Consider the following 27,934-nt stretch of genomic DNA (forward strand, 5'->3'; position numbering starts at 1 on the left):
ACCCAAACTCTCTCCCCTAGTTTTGATTTCTCAGTGAGAGCAGATTAACCTAACAAGAAGATCTGAATCTATTACAAACCAGATAGACCTGTAACCATTTTTTACTCTTATGTGGAGCTTAGCAGTGGACCTCTGCCGGTGTTTTATCATCCGACACAGAATGCCTGGCACTATTTATTGTAGGAATTGAAAGGTACAAAGGGCATCATGCTCCTAAACCTGGTGTGCCGTTGCAGATAGAGCCCCACTAGTACTGCTACCACCTGAAAAGGGGTCACACAGAAAAATTGCCCAAACCAATGCGAAGAAGATGAAGATTGCCATGGCTCTTGAATCCAGCCAGCTTAGCAAGGCATGGGCCCTCTCCCCATGTTGCCAAGTCCACAACCACCGTCTGCACCCTCCCTGCCACAGTCCTCAACTGATCATACCTCATCCTCACAATGTTCCCTGGCTGTGACGTTGGAAATGTGTTGAATTCCTCAGCCAGCTCATCTGGGTGAGCCCACTCTGCATGTGATAGGCAACCATCCATACGGGGTTGATGCCTCAGCCTGAATTGATAATTTCATATCACAATCGCGAACAGATAGAGGAGCAGAGTGGGTAGAATCAGCTCTAGGTAGCAGACTAGTATTAGGATTTAGGAACAGCACATGAACCAGAATTGTGGTGACCGAAGCACCTCTACAGTTCGAACAGAGCATCGCCGCAGATTCAGAGGGCGACCTGAGAACACATCTTCGAACATTGAATATGTAGGGCCTAATGTGATTTCCCAAATTACACACTGAAATGATATTCTTATCATGATTTGAGGAGGGATGAGGGGTCTTGGCAAATTATATCCTTAAGACCCTGTAAATAACTGACATGCATAGGGACCCAAAAAAAATATGTTTACAAATTCTGTTTGTATTCTTCTTGATTACAAACAAACGAATCCATTAGAAATTAAGAGAGAGGTTACAAAGGCAATAGAATAAAAAGAATTGATTTAAGGTTAGAAATTATGAGAGAGGTCAAGAAAGTTCTATCATTAAAGAGGTAAACAAGAAATGGTAGAAAAGGAGATTATTGGTTGCTAGCTCTCACCATCCTTGAACGCTATGCACCAGTTCCATGTGGGCACGAACACTACCGCAATGTCCAATGATCAAATCATCCCTCAAAATGGAAATCACCAATAATCTCCACAAGAACATAGGCCATCTCTAAAATGGTGAAATCTCTTTGCATCACGAGCAATTATCTCTTTCCCAACAACCTTAGTGACAAACTTAATCCAAGTATGGCAATCCCCACAGACCCTAAGGTTTTTGAAAATCCTCACACAATCTGTGCCGTTGCTGCTGCTCAACAATGCAAAGGCTATTGCCAGCTTCTCACTATGATGATACAGAGACTTCTCCTTCTCCTCCTCATTCATGTCTTGCAACACGAAACTTGTATCAGGAACATAACCCAAATTCATAACCTTCTCGATCAATTCCTTCAACATTACATAGATCGCTTGGGACTTAGGATGGGACCAATCTCCAGCCATGAACGTATGTACTTCCTTGCCAACCTCAACCCAGCTCATGGCTGGAATCTTTCTCAATCTCATCTCTCTCATTGTGCTTTTCATTTTAATCACTTCGCTCCAATTACCAGTTGTTGCATAGATGTTAGACAACAGGATGTGAGTCCCCTCATCCCATGGTTCCAGTTGAAGAACACTATTTGCAACTCTTCTTGCCATCTCAACTTCCCCATGAATCCTACAAGCACTGAGCAATGTCCTCCATAGAACTACATCAGGGTTCTTAACTTGGGAGATTAGCTTTTCAGCATCTTCAAGTTTTCCGGCACGTCCCAATAGATCAACCATGCATGCATAGTGATCTCTTGACATTTCAACGTTAGGGTTACTGCTGATGGAAGAGAAGATTTGACGACCTTCTTCAAGCAAACCTGCATTGCTACACGCATAGAGCACATTTAGGAATGTTACATCATTTGGCTCAATTCCCAAATCTGGCATCCGATGGAATAGTTTCACCGCTTCATGTCCATAACCACTCTGCCCATAACTATTGACCATGGAGTTCACAAGTACCACATCAAGCTCAACTAGATCATCAAATATCAACCTCGCTGTTTCAATGCTCCCACATTTCCCATACATGTCGATGAGTGCAGCACCTGTGAACTTGTCTCTATCAAATCCAATTTTCATAGCTAGGGCATGAATTTGTTTCCCTTGTTCAAGCATCGCAAGGCTCGAACAAGCCCGGAGAACAGTAGATAAGGTGAAAGCATTTGGAACCATTGCATGACGGATCATCTGGCATAGCATAGACAGTGCAGACTCTTCTCTACCATTTTGCACAAGACCCATTATAACCGCTGTCCAGCTCACCTTATTTGCATTGTCGAACCGATCAAAAATTTTTAAAGCATCATCAACCAAGCCATACTTCGAATACATAGTGAGGAGTGAAGTCCGTGAAGCAACCGCAGATTCAAATCCAGATTTGATAACAAGACCATGTATCAACTTCCCTCTACACAGATCCCGTAAATTCCCACAAGCAATCAAGATGCTGGCAAAAGTGAACTCATTGGCCTTAATACCCTCCTTCACCATACTACCGAAAACGTCAAGAGCCTCATCATCTTCACCATGTTGGGTGTAACCCACAATCAAAGCTGTCACCAGAACTACATCTTTGTCCACAACGCGATCTGCCACTAAGCGGGCATCCCTCAATCTTCCAAACTTAGCATACATATCCACAAGGGCACTACCAACAAAGACATTCGAGAGCTCCAATCCTGAGACCACCAATCGCGCGTGAGCTTTCCGGCCTTCACTCAGAAAACCCAAATCAGAGAAAGCTTTAAGAGAGCTGGAGAAGGTAAATTCATCGGCAATAACTCCCTCGACAACCATCCTTCCGTAAAGTCGTACAGCTTCTCTGCTTCTTCTAAGACGAACGTAAGCAGAAATCATGGCATTCCAGTTTACAATGTGCCGATGAGGCATCTCATCGAACAGTTTACGGGCATTATCTACATCTTCGCACTTGAGGTATGCATCGATGAGCTTATTGCCTAAACTTAGGTGAGGAAAACCAGACTTGATCATGTAGAGTTGGATTTTTCTGATTCCCGTGACACATTTTCGCTCGGTACATCGACGAATGAGAGAAACGTAAGAACTGAAAGTCTCTTCTGAGATACTTTCTTCGATGAGGGGAAGGACGTAGCTGTCGTGATGGAGACAAATACCAGTGATGTGAGATCGAGATGGAACTGCTGTTCGAAGAGTTCTGACGAGATTAAAGAATCTGTTGAGGCCTATGGATCTCTTGTCGAAAGCTCTTTGCATATCCAATTGGCATTTCAGGAAGAACGATTTCTTTAAGAGTTCATCATTCTTAGGACTCGACCTCGCCCAGACGCCAAAACCCAAAACCCACCGAAATGTTTGCACTCGCAGCCTCGTAAAGCAGCCAAAGGTTTTAGTTCACGGTATCGGTGCCTACACGGTCACCGCGGATACCAATACTGATACTGATGCCGATAAAGATCGATACAAATATTGATACTAATGCCAATAAAGATCGTATCATTTTCTCTTAAGAGCAGAGTTTTAAAATCAGGAATCGGTCCCTTCCGATTCAGATCAAAAAATGAAATCGACCGGAATTGATCTGGAACATTAGAAATCAAGAGAATCTCAAAGTGAATATTCCAATTCAGAACAGCAAAACAGATTCCCAATCCGATTCACCGATTTTTGAAACTGTGCCTAAGAGAGCTTCTAGTCGTAACCAGTCGTAACCATATTGACACGGCTATTTGCGATATTCAGATTGATTCTAATCCTGGAGACAACGAGTGGTTTTGTCCCATATCTCCTTCGGGTTTGACGGGATCTGACTCGGCGGATTCCTTAAACCAAACACGTTCTAAATTACCTCTCTGTTTTAAAGAATTTTTTTTCAGAAAATTCTTCTTTGATTGAACTTTTTGAATCTCTTGTATGTATGCTCTTATCCCTTTCACTCCAAGGACTTGCACTGTGTTTTATCTAATTTGTTGTTATAACCATGTATTTTATTTGGTTCTTCAGGAATAGAGATGTCTTCAAAAATCAGACTTTTATGCTTTCTAATGTTCTTAAAATCATCCTTTAATGGGTAGCGAATATCACCTTATTTTCCAACTCTCTCTATCTTTACCAATGACCACCACTGAATCTTTTTTTGTCTCTCTCTGATTATCACCATTGCGGATGGACTTTTATTGTCTTTTTCAAATCAAATTTTGAGTGTTTAATTGAACCATGATTTTTCAGGGACCATGTTGGTACCAAAGGCCTGAAGTATCCTGCAGGTCTGCGCCAAGTAATGGTAGAAGGATTACGAAAGTTACAAGTATGGGTGGCAGAAGATGATCTCATCAAGAACGGTGGTCTAAGGAATTATTTGATTTTCTCCTCCTAAACATCTATTTTCTTAAGGCTTGTCACGTGCTCAGAGAAGACTCAAAGCTCTGATCGCAGTCGTGCCTTGTTAGAGAATTCCGGTAAAAAAACACTACTAAAGTAGACCTTAGGAGCAGAGATGAGAGCTCTAGTTTGGTCACATGGCCCATATGAACAAAGAGGGCTTTGTTCTCAGACCGTTGTGAATGTTGCCAAATTATGAGTAAAATTTGCAAGGCCGCCTTTTGTACAAAGAAACAGAGCCTAATAAAGGGGGGAAATCACTACATGAAGGACGTAGAATCTAAAGGGACACCATTCCAATAAATTTCAATTGGAGAACCACAAAGCTAGAAAATCGACCATATATTGAACAATCGGATTATTTCTAACTCAATACACAAATAGGATCCTAGCATTTTATAGACAACCCATCTCCAGAAATCTTATGTCAGTAGCTACCGCAGAGCGCCTTCCATCACAAAGCAACTACACAATTAAGGTTTGGGGCCATGGCCATTCGAAAAGACATCAAATCCCTGACCATTGGTCACCATATGGCAGGCCTCGACTTCGGTCTGTAAGAAACCAGACAGCAAGTACCATTCAATGACATGAGAGAACCCAAACAAGGGTGAAATGGCCAACAGAAATCCCATCTGTTCAATGATCAAATACACTCTTCCAATAAGAACATACCGTCTCATCCAAATTGGAAGGAATCTCAATTTCTGAAGCATTAGCAAGATCATCCATATTTTCCTGCATATCCAAACAAATAAAGAAAGAAAAAAACTCAAAAACCACCATGACAAAATGAATTAAATACTATTATTTATTTATGCACCCTCACTGCACTCCGAGCCCCAACTAAATCAAATTAATAAAAATGAACCCACCAGATCAGTCATGCAGTCCAACCATGAGACAAAATCACAAGTTCATGTGTGTACACCTCATTGTCACCTTGAAGGCATGCACAACGATGATGAACATGTGCTTGAGAATAGACTATAGAGGGGGAAAATTCAATTCGTGGTTTAAAGAAATGATTATTAATTTTTTCGGATTTTTTTCTATTACTTTATATTTATTTAGATTTTTTATTTCTATTCATATAATGTTTTGGATTTTTCATTCTTGCATTGCATACGTCATTCTATGTGGGTTTTGGCATCCTTTTGATCTTATATCGATAGAATATTTGGTTTATGAATGTTTAACAAAGTTCTAATTTCCATATTTTCAGTAACCTTTATAGATTTATTTCTGCATTTATTAGCATTCTGATACCTTAGTATGCTTGCATATGAATTTCTATGCATTGTTTTTCCCTTCGATGTATTCTGTGTTTTTTCAACCTTCATAATGTTAGAATAGGTTAGTTTTCCATTATGTAATTTTCTCTTAATTTTATTTTGCATGTTAGAATAAATATTTCATATAGGCTCTATTTGGTACTTTGGTTTCAAGGGGAGTTACAGGGAAGGGAAGTGAAATTTTCAAACCTAAAAAAAAATATTCTGGAATTATAGTTATAAGGACATTTTGGTCATTATACCCTCTTTATTTTTATCAAACTTGTTAATTATTAAAAAGGGCATACCCAGTGCACGAGGCTCCCGCCACTGCGAGTTCTGGGGAGGGTCATAATGTATGTAGCCTTACCCCCGCTTTCGCAGAGAGGTTGTTTCCAGAATCGAACCCGTGACCACCTGGTCACAATGGAGCAACCTTTACCATTGCACCAAGGCCCGCACTCAAACTTATTATTATTATTATCATTATTCTGTTTTCATTATTTAAGAATAGAATCATATGATTCAGGATGGTTTTGCACTTAAATTTTGCATGCAACTCATGTTAGGATTAATTTATTTTCTTTTCTTGTCAAATTTAGGGTTTTTGTTGTATAAATGGCATTCTTGTAACATTGTGCTAGTAGTTTAGAGTTTTGATTTTCTGTTATACTGACAAATAGTAAACTACTGACCTTGAATATGTCGTAAAGAATGCGCTGAGGTAGGCCTTCACTCTCTCAATATAACTGTCTCGTAAGGCATGCATTGAGGAAGGTCTTCACTCTCTCTATTTAATATTTAAGTGAATATTTCAGCAAGATGCATGAGGTGAGTTTGGGGGAAAAAAATGTCATCCATACCGATAGCAGAGATACTCTCCCACAAAGAAACTTCCAAACTTCATCAGTATGTCCAAATTGGGAAAAAAATTGCCACACTGCCAGTGCAGTTTCCCTCTCACATCTTTTCTTTTTTTTTTTTGGTTTATTTTTATTTGTTACGAAAATGTGGACTCCACCTAGATGGTATCTTTTTCGGACCATCCATTGGTGTGGCGTACAGATTCCTCCCTACACTGGCAGCATGGGGAACCCTCCCCCTGTCCAAATATTAGCTATTTAACTACTCTTAATGCCTTCATTGGTTTCAGGAACAAGATTCGTGAACCTGTCCCCAAAATAGTTGGCATAAGGTGTTGAGTCCAAGTTGCAATGGCTTTTGGTTGCTTCAACGACAAATTTTCAATTTTGTTTTTTCTGTTTTACAATTTCATTATGGAGGAGAACAAATATAGAATACTACCCCAAAATCACATTAACAACCTAGGAAAGCAAACCTGACAGTGAGGGAAATAACAGTAATCAGTATAAATTTTTTAAAATTAAACCACCGTATCGGCATGTACGGTGCACACTTATTCCCATATCTATTTGTAGACTACAGGAACATAGAATTGTAGAACTACTGTCCAGTGTCCTTTCATCAAGATCAAGATTCCAGTTCCTAACTATGTCAAAACTAGCATGCAACTAGAACTTTTGCTGAAATTCCTATGGACTACATCAGAAAAAGTGAAAAAACACAAAAAATGTGGGAAGATACCGAAGTTAAACTTCCTTTAGGACGGGTCTTCCCTTTACCTAGCTACTAGATCTCCAAGGGATATGCATTTTCCTATTTACCCTCTAGATGTAAATTTCTGTCTACTTGTTATGAATAATCTTCTCCATAGTTTCCTATACCATACCAATAAACTAATGCGGCTTTTATACTTATTATTTCCTGCATAAATTTTTCCTCATCAAACCAGAAATTCAAAATTTTCAGAATTTCCATCAGGTTCAAGCCCCAGATTCTTATTCAAAGAGGTCACCATAAGAGGCCCAAACTCACCCCTCCCTTCTCTTCCTGAATGAACAACTTTATCGATGGAGAAAATGCATCACTACAACCAAGGAGGGGATATGATACCATACAAGAAGAAAAGGAGTAGATAATATATAAAGGGAGAGGAGGATTTATATCTAAAATCACAGCACATGAGCCTGTACACATGTTGGATATTGAAAGCTCTTCTAGCTTTATCATCAGCCAGTGACTCAGACCATCATGATGAGGTTTAGTTTCACCAGTCTGTCATCCACGGCACAGCAAGGGTTGAAGGAGATATGTCCTGAAGACCTCTATAGATCTAAAACGGGAAGGAAATCCTCGTCGACACCCGAGAATAACGTCATCACATGGGGAGAAAAGTCTTTGTCCACACCCACGAGTAACATCATCATATAGGGGAAATGAGCTCGCCAACACTTCAAGAAGTTTCAGTTTTTAAGAAAAGAAGAAACAAAGAAGGTTTCTATTGGCCATTACACATATGGATAAAACTTTGCTAGCCACAAAACTAGAGCAGAGGACAGAATTTCTGACATGTTTTGATTTGTTGGGTGAGTTCAATCAGGGTTTTGGATTATGTTCTCTTGCACCCATTGGGTATTCCCTCTCAGGTGTTCTATTTCTTCCCCCTTTCCCTTCATTCATACTTCATTTTCCAATCAACAGTTTTTGACAAAACAGAGATAGAAGAGACCTAAACAGCAGGAAAGATGTTCTTGTAGCTTCAAGCAAAATTGAAATTCATAGCATGCTAAAGCAACGGTATTTTCCAGATAAACCATACCTGCTCATCAGTACTGATAGAAGGATTTCCAGTCTCCACAGGTAGAGGCTTTCTTTCTCCTGGGCTTCCCTGATGGTCCGGTAAATCACAGCAAGAAACCAGTAAGATGCCAACAAACAGAAATAATTGCAATTTCCCTGATTGACTAGTCAAATAGATTATACAACACAGTCACCTGTCAAGGCAAACTGCAGCCACCTTTGGCATACTTGATTAGTTAACCACCAATAAGCACTACTTTGTGAAAGCACTTCAGAGATAAATGTGTCCAAATTGACCACTGAGTTAATTTTCAATTTAAACTATTTAAAGCATACGTAAATTACTATAAATGCAACAGAAAACCTACCTCACCAGGGATGACAGAAGGATTCTCATTTCCTGCATTTACTTTTGAAAGATCTTCAATATTCCCCTGCAGGTAATTAAAGAACTCAATAAACTACAACAGCCTGCACCCATTCAAGCACTAGCAGAACTTATAATATGCCTTGAGGAAATGTCTGTAAACTGGTCTGCTGTAATCATACCCGTTCATCTTGGTTGGTAGAGGGATTTTCAACTCCCATTGTCAAAGGTTTAATTTCAATTGGTGTTCCCTGCAGATCCATAAACATAAAAGTGATCAGATTGGTCACATGAGAAAAGAAGATCTTCATCTGCCAATAATTTTAGGAATTTGGAGGGGGGGGGGGGGTTTGGATCCAAAGTCCATAACCGCAAGAAAAATATCATGGCTAAGCTAGATGTGAAGAAATAGCCAAGGAAAATATTTGAAATACCAAACAGAAATACTTATGGTTTAGTGTGGATACATTGTTTGCTACTAAGAAATAAGGGCTAATGCTTAATTCTTACAGGTTCTTGCTCGTAAGAAATATGCCTTCCTCCCTTGCTGAGATCTCTTAAAGTTCCCTGCGAATAAAACAAATTCATTGGCACATTCAGTTGCAGCAGAAAAGCTAGTAACAGAACACCTGAATTCAATGTTAATCATGGTTTAAGTATCGTGATAACATATGAAGAGCTTATTTTATTGGAAATAAGCATTGGGTTGGGTTATGTATATGTTGGGCATTTGATTCGATGAGTTCTCTTTGTAATGGGCCTAAAATATGGGTAGAAAGTAGAAAAACGGGATTTACTTCATTAGTTCAGTTAGAGTCCTTAATAGAAAAACGGGATTTACATTGATAATTCATAAAAATAAAAAAATAAAAAATTGTAGTCATCCTAAGTTACACTGGTGATTTCCAGCAGTTAATTCTGTTAGATTATTAATCAGCAACTTCCTGTTACCATGTTCTTAGAACGTGATAAATTTATTTATATTCAACATCAGCAAATTGCTTTTATGAATCATCAGAAATTCATAATCAAAACTAGTTATAATCTATTTCAAAGAATTTCAATGAAGAAGTTAAGGCTCACTCTTCAGAGTAAGGTGAAGAGACATGCTCGATTTTTGGCTATAGTATATTTGCCATACAGAACAACACATTCCGGAACAGCCTCTCCGCGAAGCAGGTGTAAGTCTGCATACATTATGACCCTCCACAGACCCCACAGTGGCAGGAGCCTTGTACACAAGGTACGCCCTTTTTTACAGAACAACACATGTATCCCAGAAAGGAGACAAAAAAAAATATATCATGAAGTGGCATCAGCAAACAAGATTTATCAAAGAACAACATGGTTAGGAACGGGTTTCCTCAATCACATCACCCTTCCAAGTTCCACATGGCACAACAAAGTGGTCCATTCATATGTTCAGGAGAACTTTTACCTTTTTGGAAAAAATGGAACTTCTTTCAATAAGGTAAAACATGCCTAAACTCTTCAACATTATTCCAGTTAAGTGCTTCCTTCCTGCTTGAAATACTACGAAAATATAATTTTCAGGACTATTTTATACACTTACAAATCAACTTATCAACTTGTTGCATAAAAAACCTGGAAGAGTTTGAATCAAGACCATGTTGAGTATTTCCTCCCCTATCAAAGATGAACAATTAATTTACTCTCACCAAATATGGTCTAGAACCCAAAGGGAAATTGGTTCTTGGGTTGCATATGCCTAGGATTATGGGGTGAAAAAGATAAGGATTCAGGGCTGATGGTGACATCATGGTTTCTCACTATAACCAGCAACGAACATGTTCACATAGAACATTTGGGCATATCGTGCCCCTCCCCCCCCCCCCCCAACCCAACCCAACCCAACCCAACCCAAATATGCTTTTCAGTCAGAAAGAAAAAGGAGGGGGAGGGGGGAGGGGGGGGGGGGGGGGGGGAGAAAAGAGCAACAGCTTATCATGATATGCACACAATCATGTCTAATTGTACATTGCAAGGAATGAACTTTTAAAAACAATTAGAAGTAACATCAGATAACCATAGAGAATATCAATACCAACCTTGTTTGCCCACATAAGCCCACAAGCATTGCAAAGAGACCTTGGACCAGCTGGTCCACGACGCATTGCTGGAGTGGAGTTTTCACTGATGCCACAATGCTGGCATTTACGGAGACTACAAAGATACAGAACCATACCATAAAAACAACCCTATAAATTTCATTTTTTTTAACTTGGTGTAAAAAGGAGGTAAAATACTGTCATGCAACATTGGTGAAAGAATCTATGAGAAATGTTGCTATACACAAAAATTAGCAACTGAAAAGTCAAAGATTAGGTTTCAACTCACACAATTTCAGGTCGAGGAGTACCATCAACCTGGACAGAACTCTGAGACGGATCCCACAGTCCTTCCTTGTAGTTCTCTTTAAAGGAGGCAAATTGACCATTCTTACGATGCATCCTAGCCATATAAATTTAAAGGAATTAGAATTATGTCAAAACAATGTCTCATTATATTAAGGGACTGTCTAAAATTCTATAGGCGTATTCAGAACTTGATACCTTTTGATGCCCTTCGTTTTATTCCCACAAGTTCTTTAAGTTATGAGTAAAGAAGGGTTTTCAAAATAAGTTTTAACCTAACTTTTTTGCCCTTTTCTTTATTCTTTGCAATGAGGGTAAATCATGTCATTTCACAAGTGCATTCGGAAAATGTGCAAGACAATGACAGCTTTTGATAATGACAAAATCCCTTACATAAAAGAACCAAACATCCAAAGAATGTAAGAAACCAATTATTCAGAATCTAAAGCAAAAGAGATTACTGTTCCTATTATCATAACAAACCAAGAGGTTCACTTAAATTACATAATTAATTCCCAAGGAAGTTCTTCCACAGAAATACAACAGGCATGTAGCCAAAAAAAAACACACCAATGTTACCATTAATGATAATGATATGAAAGACTATTTTTTTTTAATGGAAGAGGAGGCAGTTCCCAAAAATAGGCAACACTTGTCCTCTGCAATGATTTTAATGGAAGAGGAGGCAGTTCCCAAAAATAGGCAACACTTGTCCTCTGCAATAATAGACTAGACTCCGACAACTAGAACCATTAGAGATCCTTGCCATCCTTAAGAGCAAGTTCCAAATCCCATGGAGATACGCTGGTGGATTTTGCTTATACAATTTGTAAATTTTATATGGTTATAAACACACAGGAGAAACATATACTTGCAACCTTTAGAATAGGTTTTCAAAAAGCATATTTTTTCTATCTGGGGAAGGGGAGCGGTGAGCTGGACCCCTTCACTTGTTGTCCAGAAACATGTCTATTGTTTAATCACTGTTAGGTCTGCTTTTGCTTAGCATATAGATGATTGCTCTTTCAAAGAAAGAGCGTTGATACTTGAGGAGTCTTTCTCAGTCGGCATGCTTTCAAATAATTTTGTTTACTATTTTCTATCACTAAAAGGGAAGCAAAAAAACAAATGAGGCACAGCGAGAAAAAATAATGAATAAAGCGATTTAGACCATAGTTGGGTGCTATGACCTTTCTGTAAAATTGAAACTAAAAGTAATCAAGGCCAAAATGAGTCAGACAGCTGCTAAGAACACAAAATTTATACCTAGGCTGTGTTTGGTTCTTCAACATAAAAAACTTGTTCGAAGTTGACATGTTTTTTCTCGCCACCAAAATAACAATTACTAAAGCTTGAAATGTGGTGTGATTGTGTGAACAAAAGCAAACCCAAAGAACTCTACAATGATGTGGGTGCATAAAAGTTTGTCGCCTGGTGCTTCAGAAGTTTGAATTAACTCCTACAAGCAGAAAGATCGCCTTCGGTCGGTAATCTGCTTTGTAGCATGTTTCTAAGAGATTTCAGAAGATTCGAATTCCACAACACCCTCGCTCAAACTCTGCACCAAACCAGTTCCTAAGTTAACAAACCTATGGCTCTAATACCCCGTTGATGAGATTCCAAACTACAATTATTGAGACTCCCTGTAACAGTAAACACCATAAAAACTTATGACCTGAACCAATCCCAAACCTAAACTTGAACCAGAATCTCTTAAATCTGTAGAGAAGACAAGACCTTTACCATTTAATGCAATCAACCTAAAAATAGTAAGAGATGACTAAGAAAGTAAACAACAAAGAACTGAAAGAGCATTGTGAGAAAGAGAAGGGGGGGGGGGTGGAAGAGCTCAACCCAAAATGCAAGCATACAGATCAATGTGCAGCAGTCTGCATTAGAATTTGGAAACTTCCTTCCAAAGTAATTAAATGGATTTGAAAACCACACCTCCACCCTTGGCTCTACATGATTAATTCCAACTCTTGAACTTAAGACTCCTCAAGTCACTAGCATTCACTAATTATGGACAAAAACCTAAACCTATCAAATGCTAAACTCTGCCCTCACGCAATTAATGAAACAACAAACATTATAATACTGACACTTCTTAGGCTAAAGACTGAAAACAAGGAATAGTGAATCCCATAATGGGAATAGTAGATCCAAATACACAACTTCTTCATAATTACTCAAGACCTCAAAGCTCATCACATTTGCAGCACGCCAGCACAAGCACCACTGATTGGTATGCATCAGGTTCCCACAAGTCTACTATTTTTGAATCTCAGCATCACCCATTCCAATGGAAATTTTTTATCTTGATTTGTTTTGCCTCATTGTGAAAAATGCATTATGTAGTATACCAACAAGGTATTAGAGTAGAATTTCCTTGCAATTGCAAAACACCATTATGGAGAAATTCAATGACTCAATTTTAATTGTTTTAGTATCTCTTCCATTTAGCCATGCAGTTCTGTATAAAAACATTGTGACCTCTTTTTCTTTCATACACTTTGAATGAAAGAGCTTTAACATGCATTCACGGACTAGCTCCTGAACACAAGTCAAGAACATCCTATTTAATAAACGGGCTAGCAGTCAAACCCAATAATAACCATTTGTAGGTTGGGCCTGGTTAAAGAAGGAAGGCAGACAAAGCTGAGAATTGCTACCCTACCCTTCAAGCTGTAAATCATCCCCTTTTTGTTCTATTGCTATTATAGCAACACTCTCAGTGCCCAGCTCCTGGCAACAGGGGCAGAGTTGGCTTCAAATGTACAGCTCAGCAACAGATTTCCTTCTCATCATTTCAGCTTATACTTTCCCACAATCTCACTAATTTTAGGGCCCAATGAATCTCTTTTAGCACTTTTACTATGTACAAGAATGATGCAAATGAAATACATTATATAATTAGTCCAAACATACATGATGAACCTTTAAACTTACAAAACCATTTTCATTGTAGAAATCATTAAGATACGAAACATTATCAGATTTCAGAGATCAGATCAGCATAGATATCCAAGCTGTTACCCATTCTCAATCCACATTGAAAAGAATCATGAAAATTGCAACAACAATAATAACATAATAAGCCAAAATACCTCTGAGCAACCTCTTTTCGGACAGTGTATCGGATTTTCTTGTCAAAACATCGCTCTTTCCGCTTCTCACGGAACCTCACTAGAGAAGCAATTCTTCGTGAAAGATTTGTACGCCGTGAAGCATCAACAATAACCTAAAAAAATTGCCAACATCAAATATTCACACGTATAGAAGGGGAAAATATTTTCTTAATAATTCTGATAGGGCATTAAATGAGCAACTTTCAAGGTACCCGATTGCTCTGATAAGGTACTTCAGTGCTAGGCACACTAGAAGGTACATCACGCCCACCTAAAAGCAATAGCACAGCTTGAACCTGTATATGCAGAAACCAAAAATATAACAAAAGATGGTTATATTTTTCCATAACTGTTCATTAAATTATATAAACATTAACAATAAAAATTCTGTATATTACATAGCTCCTTGTACCATTCACCATTTGGCAACTTAAGGCCAATATAAGAATTAAAAAAAAAATGAAATTCTTCAAGACACGCAAAGACAGCAAAAGAATGAAAGTAACAGTACATGGTGAAACCTAAAAAAATGTAAAACTAATATTCCATACCTATGAGAATATCTAATCATGTGTGTGTGACTGCATATAGAGCATGATTCTATGTACTTTAAAAAAATTAATAGATAACAAATTATATACAGCATATTCACATATTTTATGACATACTTTCTTCCATCGACAACTCATAGTTCTTTATGAAATTTCTAAAATAAAAACATATATACATTCTCTAATAAAGCTATAGAACTGTTGGTCAGCTCATATATATGTCAAATGAGTATTCATACAAAATTAGAAGAAAAGGGACAAGCATTCCTCAAAATAAATAGTGAGTTCATCATATTACATCCAAAGCTGTTTACCAAGAAAAAACGAAGATCCTAAGTTCGTGCTTTTCAACCAAGATACTTAAATAACCAGACCAGCAACATTTCGCTCTTCACCATATGGTAAAAATTCCAACGAAATATGTCAATTATTATTTCCAAATTGGGAGGGTGGACCTTGGTGCAACGGTAAGGTTGCTCCCGCAGGTTCAAGTCAGAAACAGCCTCTCTGTGAAGCAGGGGTAAGGTTGCACACATTATGACCCTCCCTAAACCCCACAATGGTGGGAGTCTCGTGCACTGGGTACGCCCTTGTATCCAAATTGGATTTCAAGCCAACCTTGCAAAGATGAAAATATGTTGGGACCTTTCAACCAAAAATTGTTTAATTTTAAATCCATAACCACAACAGGAATTTTAAAATAAAAAAAGGGGGGGGGGCAATAATAGGTACATGCAGATCTCCAAAGAATACTTTAAAACCTCAATACTGGATAAAATGAGTGAACCAGTGCCTCCATGCCATTTTCTGCCCTCATAAGGCCACCCGACTCACCTCCATACCTCCCCGTGTTTAGAGTTGAGGACCAAAGTTATGAATCACAAACTACCCAATTCACCTCTGTTCACAACTCGAACCATGGGCAGGATTCCTCTCCGCTCCTATCTATATTGATCTCTCTTCTTCTTCCTTTTCTTCTGCCTCTCTATTGCTAATATGCTTGTCCTTAATGCCTTGATATTGTCACATGGTATCAGAGCATTAAGATCCAGTGGTTAATCATACTTTTTCTCATTTGAGAGTCCTTGGAATTCTCCATGGTGTTCAACAGCAACCAATGTTGTATGTTTTCTTTCTGAAACCCTAGTTGATAATATAGTGAAGAACTAGGGTTTCCCACTACTTTGAAGTATTTACTACATCAACAACCGCTGGACTGCTACAACTGATGCATGCAGTACTCTATTTTTTTAAGGATTTCGAGAGATTTTATGGTGCAATTAATTATAGTCTGCCCGACTGATGTAGATCACAGGTCCATGTGTAGCCACAGGAACAAGGTCCCAAATCCAGGCCTGTATCATTGAGGGATTCAACTGCTGTGCGAGACAGCCTGGTCTGCTGTTGTGCCGGTTTTTGTTGGTTTGATGCAGCATCTCATATGGCAGCCCAGTCCAGATTGCATGGAGATTAAAGGGAAGATTTTGTTGATATCTTGTGGGCCCCATGGCCAGCTGGATGAGATCAGTTTGAAATCCAGCTCATGTGAAGCAATTTTCAGATTTTGCGGACTATCGACCAGCAGGTTTGGGAAGGATATTAACCAGATTTTTTTAGCGAATATTAGCTATCGATCTTGTTTATTTGAAGAAAGTTCCAAATTTGAGTGGGCCATGGCCAATACGAGGTGGCGGCTTGGAGATCTTTTTCCAGTTTGCATGGTCCTATATTTTAGGGAAGATATAGTCCCTTGCGTGGGGGTTTATTAGTTAAAGATTTGTTTCTATTTTATAGGTTGTTTATTGTAATTAGTAGTTTCCTTTTCTAGGACTCTGTAGTTTGTTAATTAAATTGGGATTGGGATACCTTGTAAGTAGTTTCTATTTAGGATAAAGTTCAATTTGTGAGGGATTCCATTCCACACAAGGAAGACCCCTTTGATGTAATCGATTTGAAGTTTATAAATAAATTAAAAGAAAAAAAAAGAAGCTAAAACAGCCAAGTCAAGTTTGAGAAAAAAGAATGAGTATGGTTAAAACCATTAATGGCTGTGAGATACAGTTGAGAGGGATAGCGGCCCAAGGGAGAGACTGGGAGACTCAATCCTTTTTATCCTTCTATTCTATCTCCTATTTTTCCTTTTTTTTATTTCAACCAATTTCACAGTGTGATCTGCTATAAGTTCTGCAATCAATTAAGGAATATCTGCTACAAGTTCATCAATTGTTGTCTAGTTTTTGAAAACCGAACTAGCATCAAACTTTGTTCAAGAAGATCCTGCCTGGGGCTAGGTCCTTCGTGATCCAGCCTTACATTACCAACAGATCAGCCCAATATTTTAGGGCATTGAAATTTTATCTGAATAGGTCCTTCAACCAGTATGGTCCTGATCCAAGCATCTGATGCATAAGTAACTTAAAATCTCCTCTCGGCTGCAATTTGGTTTCTGAAATTTCTGGCAGATTCGGTTTTTGCAATCAACTCAGATGTGTCCGGTGCATTTGAATGAGATTTTAGGGTATTGAAGACCCTTCCATATAGGTCTTTGACCATTGTTTGCTGCTGATCTCTGCATCTGATCTTTTGCAATTAAGGTTCTCCCATCAGGCCAGTGGTACTCTGTTTTTGAATGTTATTGACTTTATGCAGTTATCTTAAATCTGGTTTCAGTTATAGCTTCTGCAGTATTTTATTCCCCTCTCAGTACTGGAAACAGAATCTGATCTCCATTGTCTATTTGATTGTTGTTACTTTATTTACATCTTTATGGAAAAATCCAAGCCTCACGTGGCCAATGTTAATGTTCAGATAACTTCTATCAATTTAAACGATGCTTCCAATTATCTTCTCTGAGCACAGGCTGTGTAAGTCTATACCACAGCCAAATGGAAGATGGATTATTTGACTTTGACTGCACCGGACCCCACTGCTTCTAAATACAAGGATGGGCAATCTGAAAATGCCACCTTACTCTGTTGGCTGTGGAATAGTATGGAGCCCTCCATGGCTGCCAATGTCATATTTCATAAGACAACAAAGGGAGTCTGGGATGAACTCAAAGAAAGTTTTTCTCAAGACAAAAATATGTCAAGGATATATGACTTTTATGAAAAATTCCTCTCTTTCAAGCAGAATGGAAAGTTCTTTGGTGACTCTATCAGCCTCTCTCCACTGACATTAATATTCTCAAATCTCAATGTGCTGAATTTCTTGTTGATAAGTTCCTATCTAGCTTGGACTTTGATCTTCAGCTTGTCAAGGGTCAAATATTAGTTGGTGAGAAGATCCCCTCGATGAATGAGGCTTAATGCAGAATTCAGCGGATTGTATCACCCTCTCTGGTTAAATTCTATTTCCACTACCTCTTCTAAGGATAATTCTGCCTTCGTTGCTAATAGTGGTGGCCATGGCCATGGCCGTGGTCGTGGTAATGGCGTTCCTGGTAGAGGTTGTGGTTCAGGGGGAGGTCGTGAACGTGGGTGTTCGTGGCAATCAACCTTCTGATCCAATTGTTCCCTGGTGCACTCAAGGTGTTGCCTAGGTGACGCCTTGCCCTCGCCTTGAATTTTGGTGTCGCCTAGGCGACGCCTTGTCTCCTTATTTTTCAATCTCTTCAACCGCCTTGCTTCGCCTAGGCGCCTTAACAACTATGGTGCACTCACTGCGGTTGCCCTAATCATACTGTTGACAAATGTTGAATCAAGCATGGCAAGCCCTACTGGGCACAATAGCAATTTGCTAATACTATTCTCTCTTATGGAAATACTGACATAGTGCCCCCTAATGACACTAATCAAAGTCCTTCAGCTGGAGGTGGTGTCTCCTCTCATACTGATATCAACTCCACCAATGAGTTCAGCAACTTGAGGCATCCTCTTCCACATCCACAGAGACTTTATCCCATTCAGGTATACCTACATGTCTTACTTCCCCATCATCCACTCCATGAGTCATTCACTCAGGGGTGTCCTCACATCATAGTTGTTAAGGCGCCTAGGCGAACCAAGGCGACGGAAAGGACTAAAACCAAGCCGACACCAACAAGGCGACAAGGCGTCGCCTAGGCTACCAAGGCGAGAGAAAGGCGCCTGGACGCCTAGGTGACGCCTTGACAACTATGCCTCAAATATGATTGGTAAGCCAAATTTGCTCTCTTTATTTCAGCAATCTGATTCTCCATCACAAGTTATTCTTGCCAATGGATCCATTATGTTACTAGTCATGGTATTGTTCAGTTCCTTTGTCCTATGCTTTCGTTATCTACTGTCCTTCATGTTCCCAAATTGCCTATTAATCTCTTATTTGTTAGTCAATGAACTAAACATCTAAACTGCTCCATTACATTTTATCCTTCTCATTGTATTTTTCAGGATCTCAAGACAAAGATGGCGATTGGTGGAGGGCATCAGAGGGATGACCTATACTACTTTGACATTGCCTCATCATCTACAATGGCGTCTGCTACCTCTATTGGCATTTCTCCTTTTCATTGGCACTATCGGCTGGCCGCTAGGGCACCTTACTCTTTCTAAGCCACAGCATATGATCCCTAGTTGCAAGTCTATTTTCCGCCTCGAATGTGAATCTTGTGAGCTAGGCAAGCATCACAATATAATTTTTCCTTCATGTAGTGAGACTAAGAATAAGTCTTTATTTGATATAGTTCAGTGTGATATTTGGGGGCCATGTAGGGTCAAGAGTTGGTCCATTTTTATTATTTTGTATCTTTTATTGATGATTTTTCTCCCATGACATGGTTATACCTTTTAAAGGATCGTTTTGAATTTGTGTCTTCAAAAGAATTTCATAATGAAATAAAAATTTAGTTTAGTGTTGTTTGAAAATTTTGCGTATTGATAATGATCTTAAGATTACCCAACGTGAGATTGTCATTTTGTTCTAATAATGGCATAATTCACCAAACCAATCGTTCTTATACACCTTAACAAAATGTTATTTCAAAAAGAAAAAACCGCCAATTTGTTGGACATTGCTAGGTCGCCAATGTTCTACATGAATGTTCCAAAGATTTCTTGGGGCGATGTTGTGTTGACCGCTTATTTTTTATTAACCGGATTTAATCTTCTATATTTCATAATCAATTCCCATTTTCCATTTTTTTTCCTACAAGTTCATTGATTAGTTTACCTCCAATATTTTTTGTTGTTAAGGCTTTGTTCATAGTCTTTCTTGATCTCCTATATTGATTAGTTTACCTCCTTATTTTTTATATTTTTTGTTATTAACTGGATTTAGTCTTCTATACTTTAAATGTTTTGTTCATAGTCTACTCGGGCTATGAACTATGTCTTTCTTAGTTACTCTGATACCCAAAATGGCTATCGGTGTTTTGATCTTGTTACTCGTCAGCAATTTGTTAGTGTTGAAGATACTTTTTGTGGTTTTGCTTCTGAGTTGGGTCCTATCTCTCCTAGCTCCTATCTAATTCCTTAGGTCATTCCTCTTGAGATTTCGAACCCCAAACCTACAGGGTTGCCTTTACATATATACAAGTGTCACCCTAAGAAACCATCACCTATTACTGCCATTCCTCCGCTCTCTCCACCCAAGACTTTGCCTAAAGATTCTTCTTCCGACGCTAATCATCCTATTTCACTTCGGAAAGGTACTTGTTCCTACACTCAAAACTCTTTGGTTGCATATCTGATTGCTAATTATGTTTCTATTTCTCATCTTACTGCTTCTCTTAGTCAATTTGCTCTCTCTCACCTCCCACTCCGTTCCTACCAATTACAATGATTCTTTATCTAACTCTGGGTGGAAAATTGCAATGGATGTGAAAATGGATGCCTTGCCATCTCACAAGACTTGGTCACTAGTAGATCTACCTCCTGATAAGGACCTAGTACCATAGTTGTTAAGGCGCCTAGGCGAATCAAGGCGATCGAGGGGGTTAAAAAACAAGTCTACACCAACAAGGCGTCGCCTAGGCGACCAAGGCGCGAGCAAGGTGGCTGGACGCCTAGGCAACGCCTTGACAACTATGCCTGGTACAATGTCGTTGGGTATATACCATTAAGTATAACCCTAACAGTTCAGTAGACCAATTAAAGGCTCGCCTGGTTGCTAAAGGCTACACTCAAAGCTATAGGGTTGACTACTTTGAGACATTTTCCCCAATTGCTTGGTTAAATTCCACGCAAATATTGATATCTATAATTGTTAACCTTGATTGGCCCCTTACTAGTTAGACACATAGTTCGAAAACTTGTTTTGTTTCGGTGTTTCGGGCTGACCGAAGTATCCAAAATTTCGGATATTTCAGTCAAAATTTTGCATTTTTCTGTAATGTTTCGGTAGGTCATTTTGGTGGGTTTTAGGCCAAGTTAAGGCCTGAAACTTCATGGAAACCCTATTTTAGGCTATATAAACACATTTAAATGTTCAAATTGCAAAATAGTCACCCAAAGTGGTGTTTTGGATTTGCACCACTGATTGGCAATGTACGGTCGAATCCAAATGTATAACTTAGATAATTACGCATACACATTGTTTAAGACTTTAAGTACTTGATGACATAATAAATTAATGATTAATAAGCAATTTAAACAAGTAAATTGACTTGAAAGTTGGCAGCATAAAGTGAATGACTCATAAGTCATAACTTAACTCATAATATTAAGTACAATAAGTAAATAACAAGTTAAGAAGATGATATTCATACGACAATAACCCCAATAGTCCGATACAAGTCAAGTAGTCATGTAGTGACACAAATGTTTACAAATATTCTAATAATAATTAATCCGACGTCCAGGATCGACCCCACTCATAGTCCGATGGAGCCGACGTGCATTGTTCTTCGACTGTAAGACAAATGAATGCCACATCATAGTATGGGAGAAGAAACGAGTGTTGTCATCCACAGTGGCCATGTAAATTGCATCATCAACATGCTGAAGGTACCCTATCCTAGGATATAGGTCACCAAACTGTGAAGAAGTACTACCCATTGATCCACTATGATATGACGCCTTTGGGAGCATGTACGGATACAGCTGGTGGGTTGGGTAGGAAAAGATGTCATCTACAAAAGATGATCCACTACGTCCCTGTGAGTGGGAGTCGTACTCAAAATTGGGAATGGATGAAGAAGATATTTAATTGATCACCATACAATGTACATAACCCCTATTTTTTTACATTCTTGTTGTAAGAAAAACAAATTTTTGAAGCAGAAAAATAAAAAAATAAGATATATATATATAGAAAAAAAATTTCAACACCGTGAGTAATGTAGTCCTAGATAGGTAGGAGACCTACTAGGAGCCAGATAACAGGATCAATAGCAAAAGGTGTTCCTGGTTCGAATTGACAGCACTAGGTTTTAGGTTAATTCTAGGGTTTAGGATGGGAATTTGGGAAAGGGTCTTATATGACTTTAATATGCAGGTCTAGGGAGTTATAATGGGATAAAAATAATCGGATTTGGGAAGGTTTTAAAATTCTGCAATTCTGGACAGAATTGAGTTGCAGGTTTTGGGTTTTAATGGAGTGGAGGAATGGAGGGGATAGAGAGGGAGTTATGAGCTGGGTTTAGGATCGAGTGTAGGGAGAAGTGTGGGGGTTGTATGCTGGAAGTTTGGTTTGAAACTGATGGATAGATCTGAAGTTATGCGGGAGTCCTAGTTAAGGTAGGAGTTGCAGGTTTAATGGAGGTTAGGGTTTGATGGATGGAGGGGAAGGATATATGCAGGAAACTAAAATTACTTACTGGTTTGATCTCCTTCAAAGGCAGCAGCAGTAGATTGAAGAAGCTCGATTGAAGAAAAAGAAGAACCTCCCGGTACTGGATAGACGCAAGGAGTCGCAGGAGTCCACCCACCCTATCCACCTTGAGATCCACAAGGATATACACTCACAAAGAGTAGCAGCAATGGCAGCAAGCATAAAACTAATTTTTATTAATCAAATATGTATTCAATGCTGGCCTCCCTTACAAACTTATATAGAAGACTCAAAAATAGACTTAAACACTAAAAAGGAATGGCCTAACCCTATCCCTAACCTATTAAGTAACTTAAACTGACCAGGAAACTAGAATACTAAAGGAAATAGACTCAAAACATGCCTAAACTTATAGAGTCCTAATCCTACACAACTTACATCACATGACCACTTAACCAAGTCACATGATCACTTAAATCGAACCAATTGGATGCAACCAATTTGAACCGGTTCAATTAAAAAAACATAAAAATAAACTAAGTATTGGGCTAATCCCGTATGCAACCTATGTACCCCTAGTTTAGGCTCATTAAAGTGGCCTAATACATAGAAAATCCTTGGGAACAAAGGCCCAACATGCATATAACCCAACCCTAGGCCTATTTCTAAAGAAATAAGCCAATTTCTATGATGAACCTGCATCAGTGAGGTCGTAGATTGGCCTTCGGTGTCTAACATATATTAATTTCATCACAAACAAATAAGTATTGATCATGCTTCTTTCAAAAAAAAAAATTTGGAGAAATTGGTTTTACCTGATATAGTGGAAAAGCTTCACAAATGTGCTAATGGTGTGTTCTCCAGCGTAGATGCGACGAAAATTCAAAGGCCGGTGCAAGAATCAACAAGGAAAAGTGAAAGGATGAAGAACAAGGAGAAAAAAACCTAAAAAACCAAAGCTTGTTAAGTCTCGGTCGAAATTTCGACTGAGACTAACGAATTTTGGTATTTATAAAGCTACTTTTGAAAAAGGAATCTCGATATCTCGCGAGATTTTGATTTTGTCTCGAGATATCGCGAGATGGTCGAAATTTCGACCTACTTTTTACATTTTTTTTATTCGAGCTGCTGTTTCGTTTCGGTTAGGTCGAGATACTCGAAATATTCGAGATCTCAACCGAGATTTCACGAGATTTAGTACTATGGTTAAACATCAAGAATGTATTTTTGTATGGTGACTTGCAGGAAGAGGTTTATAGAGCAACCTCCTGGGTATGTTGCTCAGAGGGAGAGTGATCAGAAAATATGTAGGTTGCACAAAGCTATTTATGGGCTGAAACAGTCCCCGCGAGTGTGGTTTGAAAAATTTAGTACAGTTGATGCTATATATGGCTTCTCTCAATGTTACTCAAATCACTCAATTTTTGTTCGACGTCAAGACTAAAGTTATTGTGCTCGTTGTTTATGTTGATGAAATCATTGTTTCTGGTAATGACCTGTTTGGGATTGCACAGGTTAACTTACTTATAGCAGCATTTTCAAACGAAAGACTTGGGCGCCCTTAGCTATTTTCTTGGTATAGAGGTGTCATTCGAAGCAAGAAAGGCCTTGATTTATCACAACGGAAGTATGTTCTTGATCTTTTGAGTGGCAAAGGAATGTTAGGCTATAAGCCTATAGATACACCTATGGATCCTAATAGCAAGCTTGAGCATCTGATGACAAGGAGTTTGAAGATAAACATCAGTATCTAGTCGGGACACTTATATATCTTGCTGTTACCCGAAATGATATCTCCTTTGTTGTTGATGCAATTAGTAAGTTCATCCAAAGCAATTTCATTGGGAGGCAGCTTGTCGTATATTGAGATACCTTAAGGGTGCTCCAAGGAAAGGCCTTATTTATTTAGTCGTCATGGTCACACTAGTATTGTTAGTTATTTTGATGTCGATTGGGCTGGTTTTGATGGTGATCGACAATCTACTACAAGCTATTGTACCCTCTTTAGGGGTAATCTTGTTACATGGAGAAGTAAGAAACAAAGAACTATTGTGGCCCGTTTGAGTGCAGAAGCTAAGTATCGAGCTATGACTCACATTGCAGCTAAGTTGATGAGGCTTCGGTCCTTTGTTCAGAAGTTTTATTATTCGATTAACAAGGCGATAAAGATGTTTTGTAATAACCAAGCAGCCATTTACGTTGCTAATAATCTGGTTTTTCATAAGAGGACGAAGCATATTGAAGTAGATTGTCATTTTGTTCGGGTTGCATTGATGAAGAAGTTGATCTTCAGTTCTTCACTCCCTTTGTTAGCTCTCATAGTCAACTTGGGGATTTGTTTACCAAACCCTTGTTTCGGAAACAAAGATGTTCCAAGCTGAGCATGGGTGATGTTTGTGCTCCAGCTTGAGGAGTGTCAAGTATAGTACTCTCGGTTAATGTTGAGTATTTTTATATTTTTGAGGGGTGTTTAGGGTATTGTGATGTGTAACTTAAGTAGGTCGGAGCTGTTAGTTGTAATTTTATTTTCTATAAAATATAACCCCTCACCCTACGGTTTGAGTAGCCTGTTTACAACTCAAACCGTGGGCAGGATTCCTCTCATCTCTATTGATCTCTCTCCTTCTTCTCTATTGCTACTGCTTGTCCTTAATGCCTTGATATTGTCACAACCTCTTTATTAGTATTATTTCATCTACAAGGTCTTCTAATGGAACTGGCCAGAGAAAGAAGCTTCATTATAGAAGATTCAATCAAAGCCATGAACTACTTAAGGGTGAAGCCCAACAAAACCCAAAAAGCTACCTTAAAGAAGAAATTCATGAAAAAAACTCAATAAAAGACACGAACTAAATCATTTGAGTTAGCCAAAAAAAGGGAAAAGTGGGGGAGGAGAAGGTGTAAGCCTGAACCTCTTCCAGGTAACTCCAAGAAAACAAGATTTTCATTGCAGGATCAATCATTACATTGCATACTATTACATGTGTCCTTCATTGATTTGTTTTCAAAGCAGCTCCTTACTGGCATCATATTCTCCCCTTATTACAATCCACAGCAAAGAATAATCAAATTAATAAACAACGAATAATTAGGTCACATAGGAAAGCTGACCTATATTATTTTTTTTGGTAAAATAGAGATAAAGCTGACCTTTATGGTGCTTCCACATATGCAAAGGTCGCATGTTTATGAATTATGAGCCATAGACATACAGTGCAAAGCAGACCAGAATGAAACAAGGAAAGCGAGTGATTCAATTCCAACTACATAAAGTTCGCTAAATAGGTTCCTCAAGTATTCTTCTGTATTGATTTTGTTATAGCAACAAAACCAAGGTGCAGTTCCTAACCAACCCACACCCCCCCCCCCCCCAAAAAAAAAAAAAAACTACTGCAGTCCACTGAATCACCACAATTAGTTGCAATAAATCGCGTGACTAAAATAATAGACCATAATTCTTCTAGTCATAAGTACAATTTGGGGGGAGGGGGTAGTTCGAGCGGATTAGTATATGAGTACTGAGAAAAATTATACATACCTTTTCAGGGGTGACGGCGTGGAATACATAAACTTCGCCTTCAAATGACAAGGTGAGCTCACTCGTCCGGGAAGACATAGAAGCAACATTCTGGTCGACAAGGTTTCCCGAATTCATCTGAACTTCATCGACGTCGTCCATGGCATCATCACCAACACCACCAATACCGTCAGCTTCGTAACCACCTTCGTCGTCATCGATATGGACAGGAATCTGCATATGATCTTCATGGCCCTCGTAGGGGAGAATTTGCACTGGCTGCGGGTTCCCGTTGGCCATTAATAGAACATTAAAGCGTCCTGAATAGAAACGAAACCCTAACCCTAAACTCAAACTACAAACTCATAAGCTGCTCCGTTACAGCAACCGTAACACCGCCTGTTAGAATTCCAGGAAATTGAAAACCTAACCCTAAGTGGAAAGAAAGTAGCAGGTTGGATGCATGAGACAGCTTGAAAAATACCACCCAAATGAGGAAACTATGCTTCTGGCGTCGTTTCCTCCTTAGTTAGAGAAAGAGAGAGCTTTTTTTTGAGCTTTCAACACAGGAAAGATGATGTTCCGTCGTTTCTTTTGTTTAGCTCCAGTGCTCCACTAGAGAATAAACGAAGCCCGGTCCTTCCCCTTACCGCAGGTGTACTTGTGTTTATATATCGAGAGATAGCTATGAGGTACGTGTGCGCACTGAATTAGAACGAGAGTACTATACACAACCGTCCGTTTCTGATCTTTACCTGCCTGATAAGGCCCCACCGACCGATTCGTCAAAATCACATGATTGTTGGGTACCTTTCAGATGCTGGGACAGATGTCGATCGAGATTCGCACAACAATTTCATCATAATCCGTCAATGGCGTAGTGTCATGAGCGTGACACTCGATCATTTATCCGAGTCTTGACTCGAACTCGGGCTATTTCATTGTAATCCGACGGTGGCGTAGTGACCATGAGCGTGACACTCGATCATTTATCAGACTCGGAGTCAGGAGTCGGGAGGATCTTTTCTTTGTGCTATCACAAGTATGAAAAAAAAAGTGTCGATTTCTTTGAGGATTTTCTAAGGGATAATTTCCTAGATGTACTTAAATAAAAAATTAAGGGCAAGAGATCGATGCTTGGTCGTGTAACTTCTATACTAGCATCTGGCCCAATGGAGGAGTGCGTCTAGGTATCCACCTGGGAGCAGGGGTGACATTTTACATCACCTTGTGAGAGGGCTTAGAGGGCGTGAGTGCATGACCAAGCAGGGATTATTTTCTCAAAAATCAATTACAATAAAATAGATTTACAAGACAAGTATAAAACAAAGAAAAACCTTTTTATTTTGTAATTTAAATTTTTTATATAATAGATCTAAGAAATTGTCCTATTTTTTAACCGCCCATGTATTGATGCAGGTTCACCTGTTGGTACGTAGAGATGATCCATTCTTTATTACTTCCCCAAATCCCAAATGCTTGGTGGGTAGTCTTTTAGGAATTGGTATCAAATCTACCGAGTGGCCATATTGCTGATACCAAATTAGTGGTACAATATGGATAGAGGGTGAATTTTTATCCTCTCAATTACACTGCCCGTACTTGACGTCAAGTACATCTAATAGAGGGAAGTGGACCCCATGTGAACCCCACCTCGGACAGGGGGTAGGATAGTCATTTCTGCCTCCTCTATTAGATGTACTTGACGTCAAGTACGAGCAGTGTAATTGAGAGGATAAAGATCCATAGAGGGTAACATGGTTTAGGAAAAATTTTTAGTACGTACCATTATTTTGTGGGTGACACTAATATGATGATTAAAAATTAAAAATGGTGAGGGTTCATTTTTTGGGTAAACAAATGGTGAGGGT

The 27,934-nt window shown here is 38.9% G+C and overlaps 2 protein-coding genes across 2 annotated transcripts; both read right to left on the bottom strand.

Moving 5' to 3' along the window:
* Positions 1–1,040: 1,040 nt before the first annotated feature.
* LOC122660542 (pentatricopeptide repeat-containing protein At5g65570) lies at positions 1,041–3,454 on the bottom strand. The gene has a single exon (XM_043855907.1). It carries the CDS (start codon positions 3,374–3,376, stop codon positions 1,181–1,183), a length of 2,196 nt encoding a protein of 731 aa, XP_043711842.1. The 5' UTR covers positions 3,377–3,454; the 3' UTR covers positions 1,041–1,180.
* Positions 3,455–4,777: 1,323 nt separating this feature from the next.
* LOC122658337 (GATA transcription factor 24-like) lies at positions 4,778–26,572 on the bottom strand. Its single transcript, XM_043853255.1, has 11 exons — positions 26,085–26,572; positions 14,519–14,602; positions 14,286–14,419; positions 11,162–11,275; positions 10,873–10,987; positions 9,314–9,370; positions 8,986–9,054; positions 8,805–8,870; positions 8,456–8,527; positions 5,177–5,239; positions 4,778–5,055 (listed from the first exon to the last, which is right to left on the bottom strand). The coding sequence occupies exons 1-11, from the start codon at positions 26,361–26,363 to the stop codon at positions 4,975–4,977; spliced, it is 1,134 nt and encodes a 377-aa protein (XP_043709190.1). The 5' UTR covers positions 26,364–26,572; the 3' UTR covers positions 4,778–4,974.
* Between the last annotated feature and the right edge of the window lie 1,362 nt (positions 26,573–27,934).

This window comes from Telopea speciosissima, chromosome 4, assembly GCF_018873765.1.
Source record: "Telopea speciosissima isolate NSW1024214 ecotype Mountain lineage chromosome 4, Tspe_v1, whole genome shotgun sequence".
Classification (NCBI taxonomy): Eukaryota; Viridiplantae; Streptophyta; class Magnoliopsida; order Proteales; family Proteaceae; genus Telopea; species Telopea speciosissima.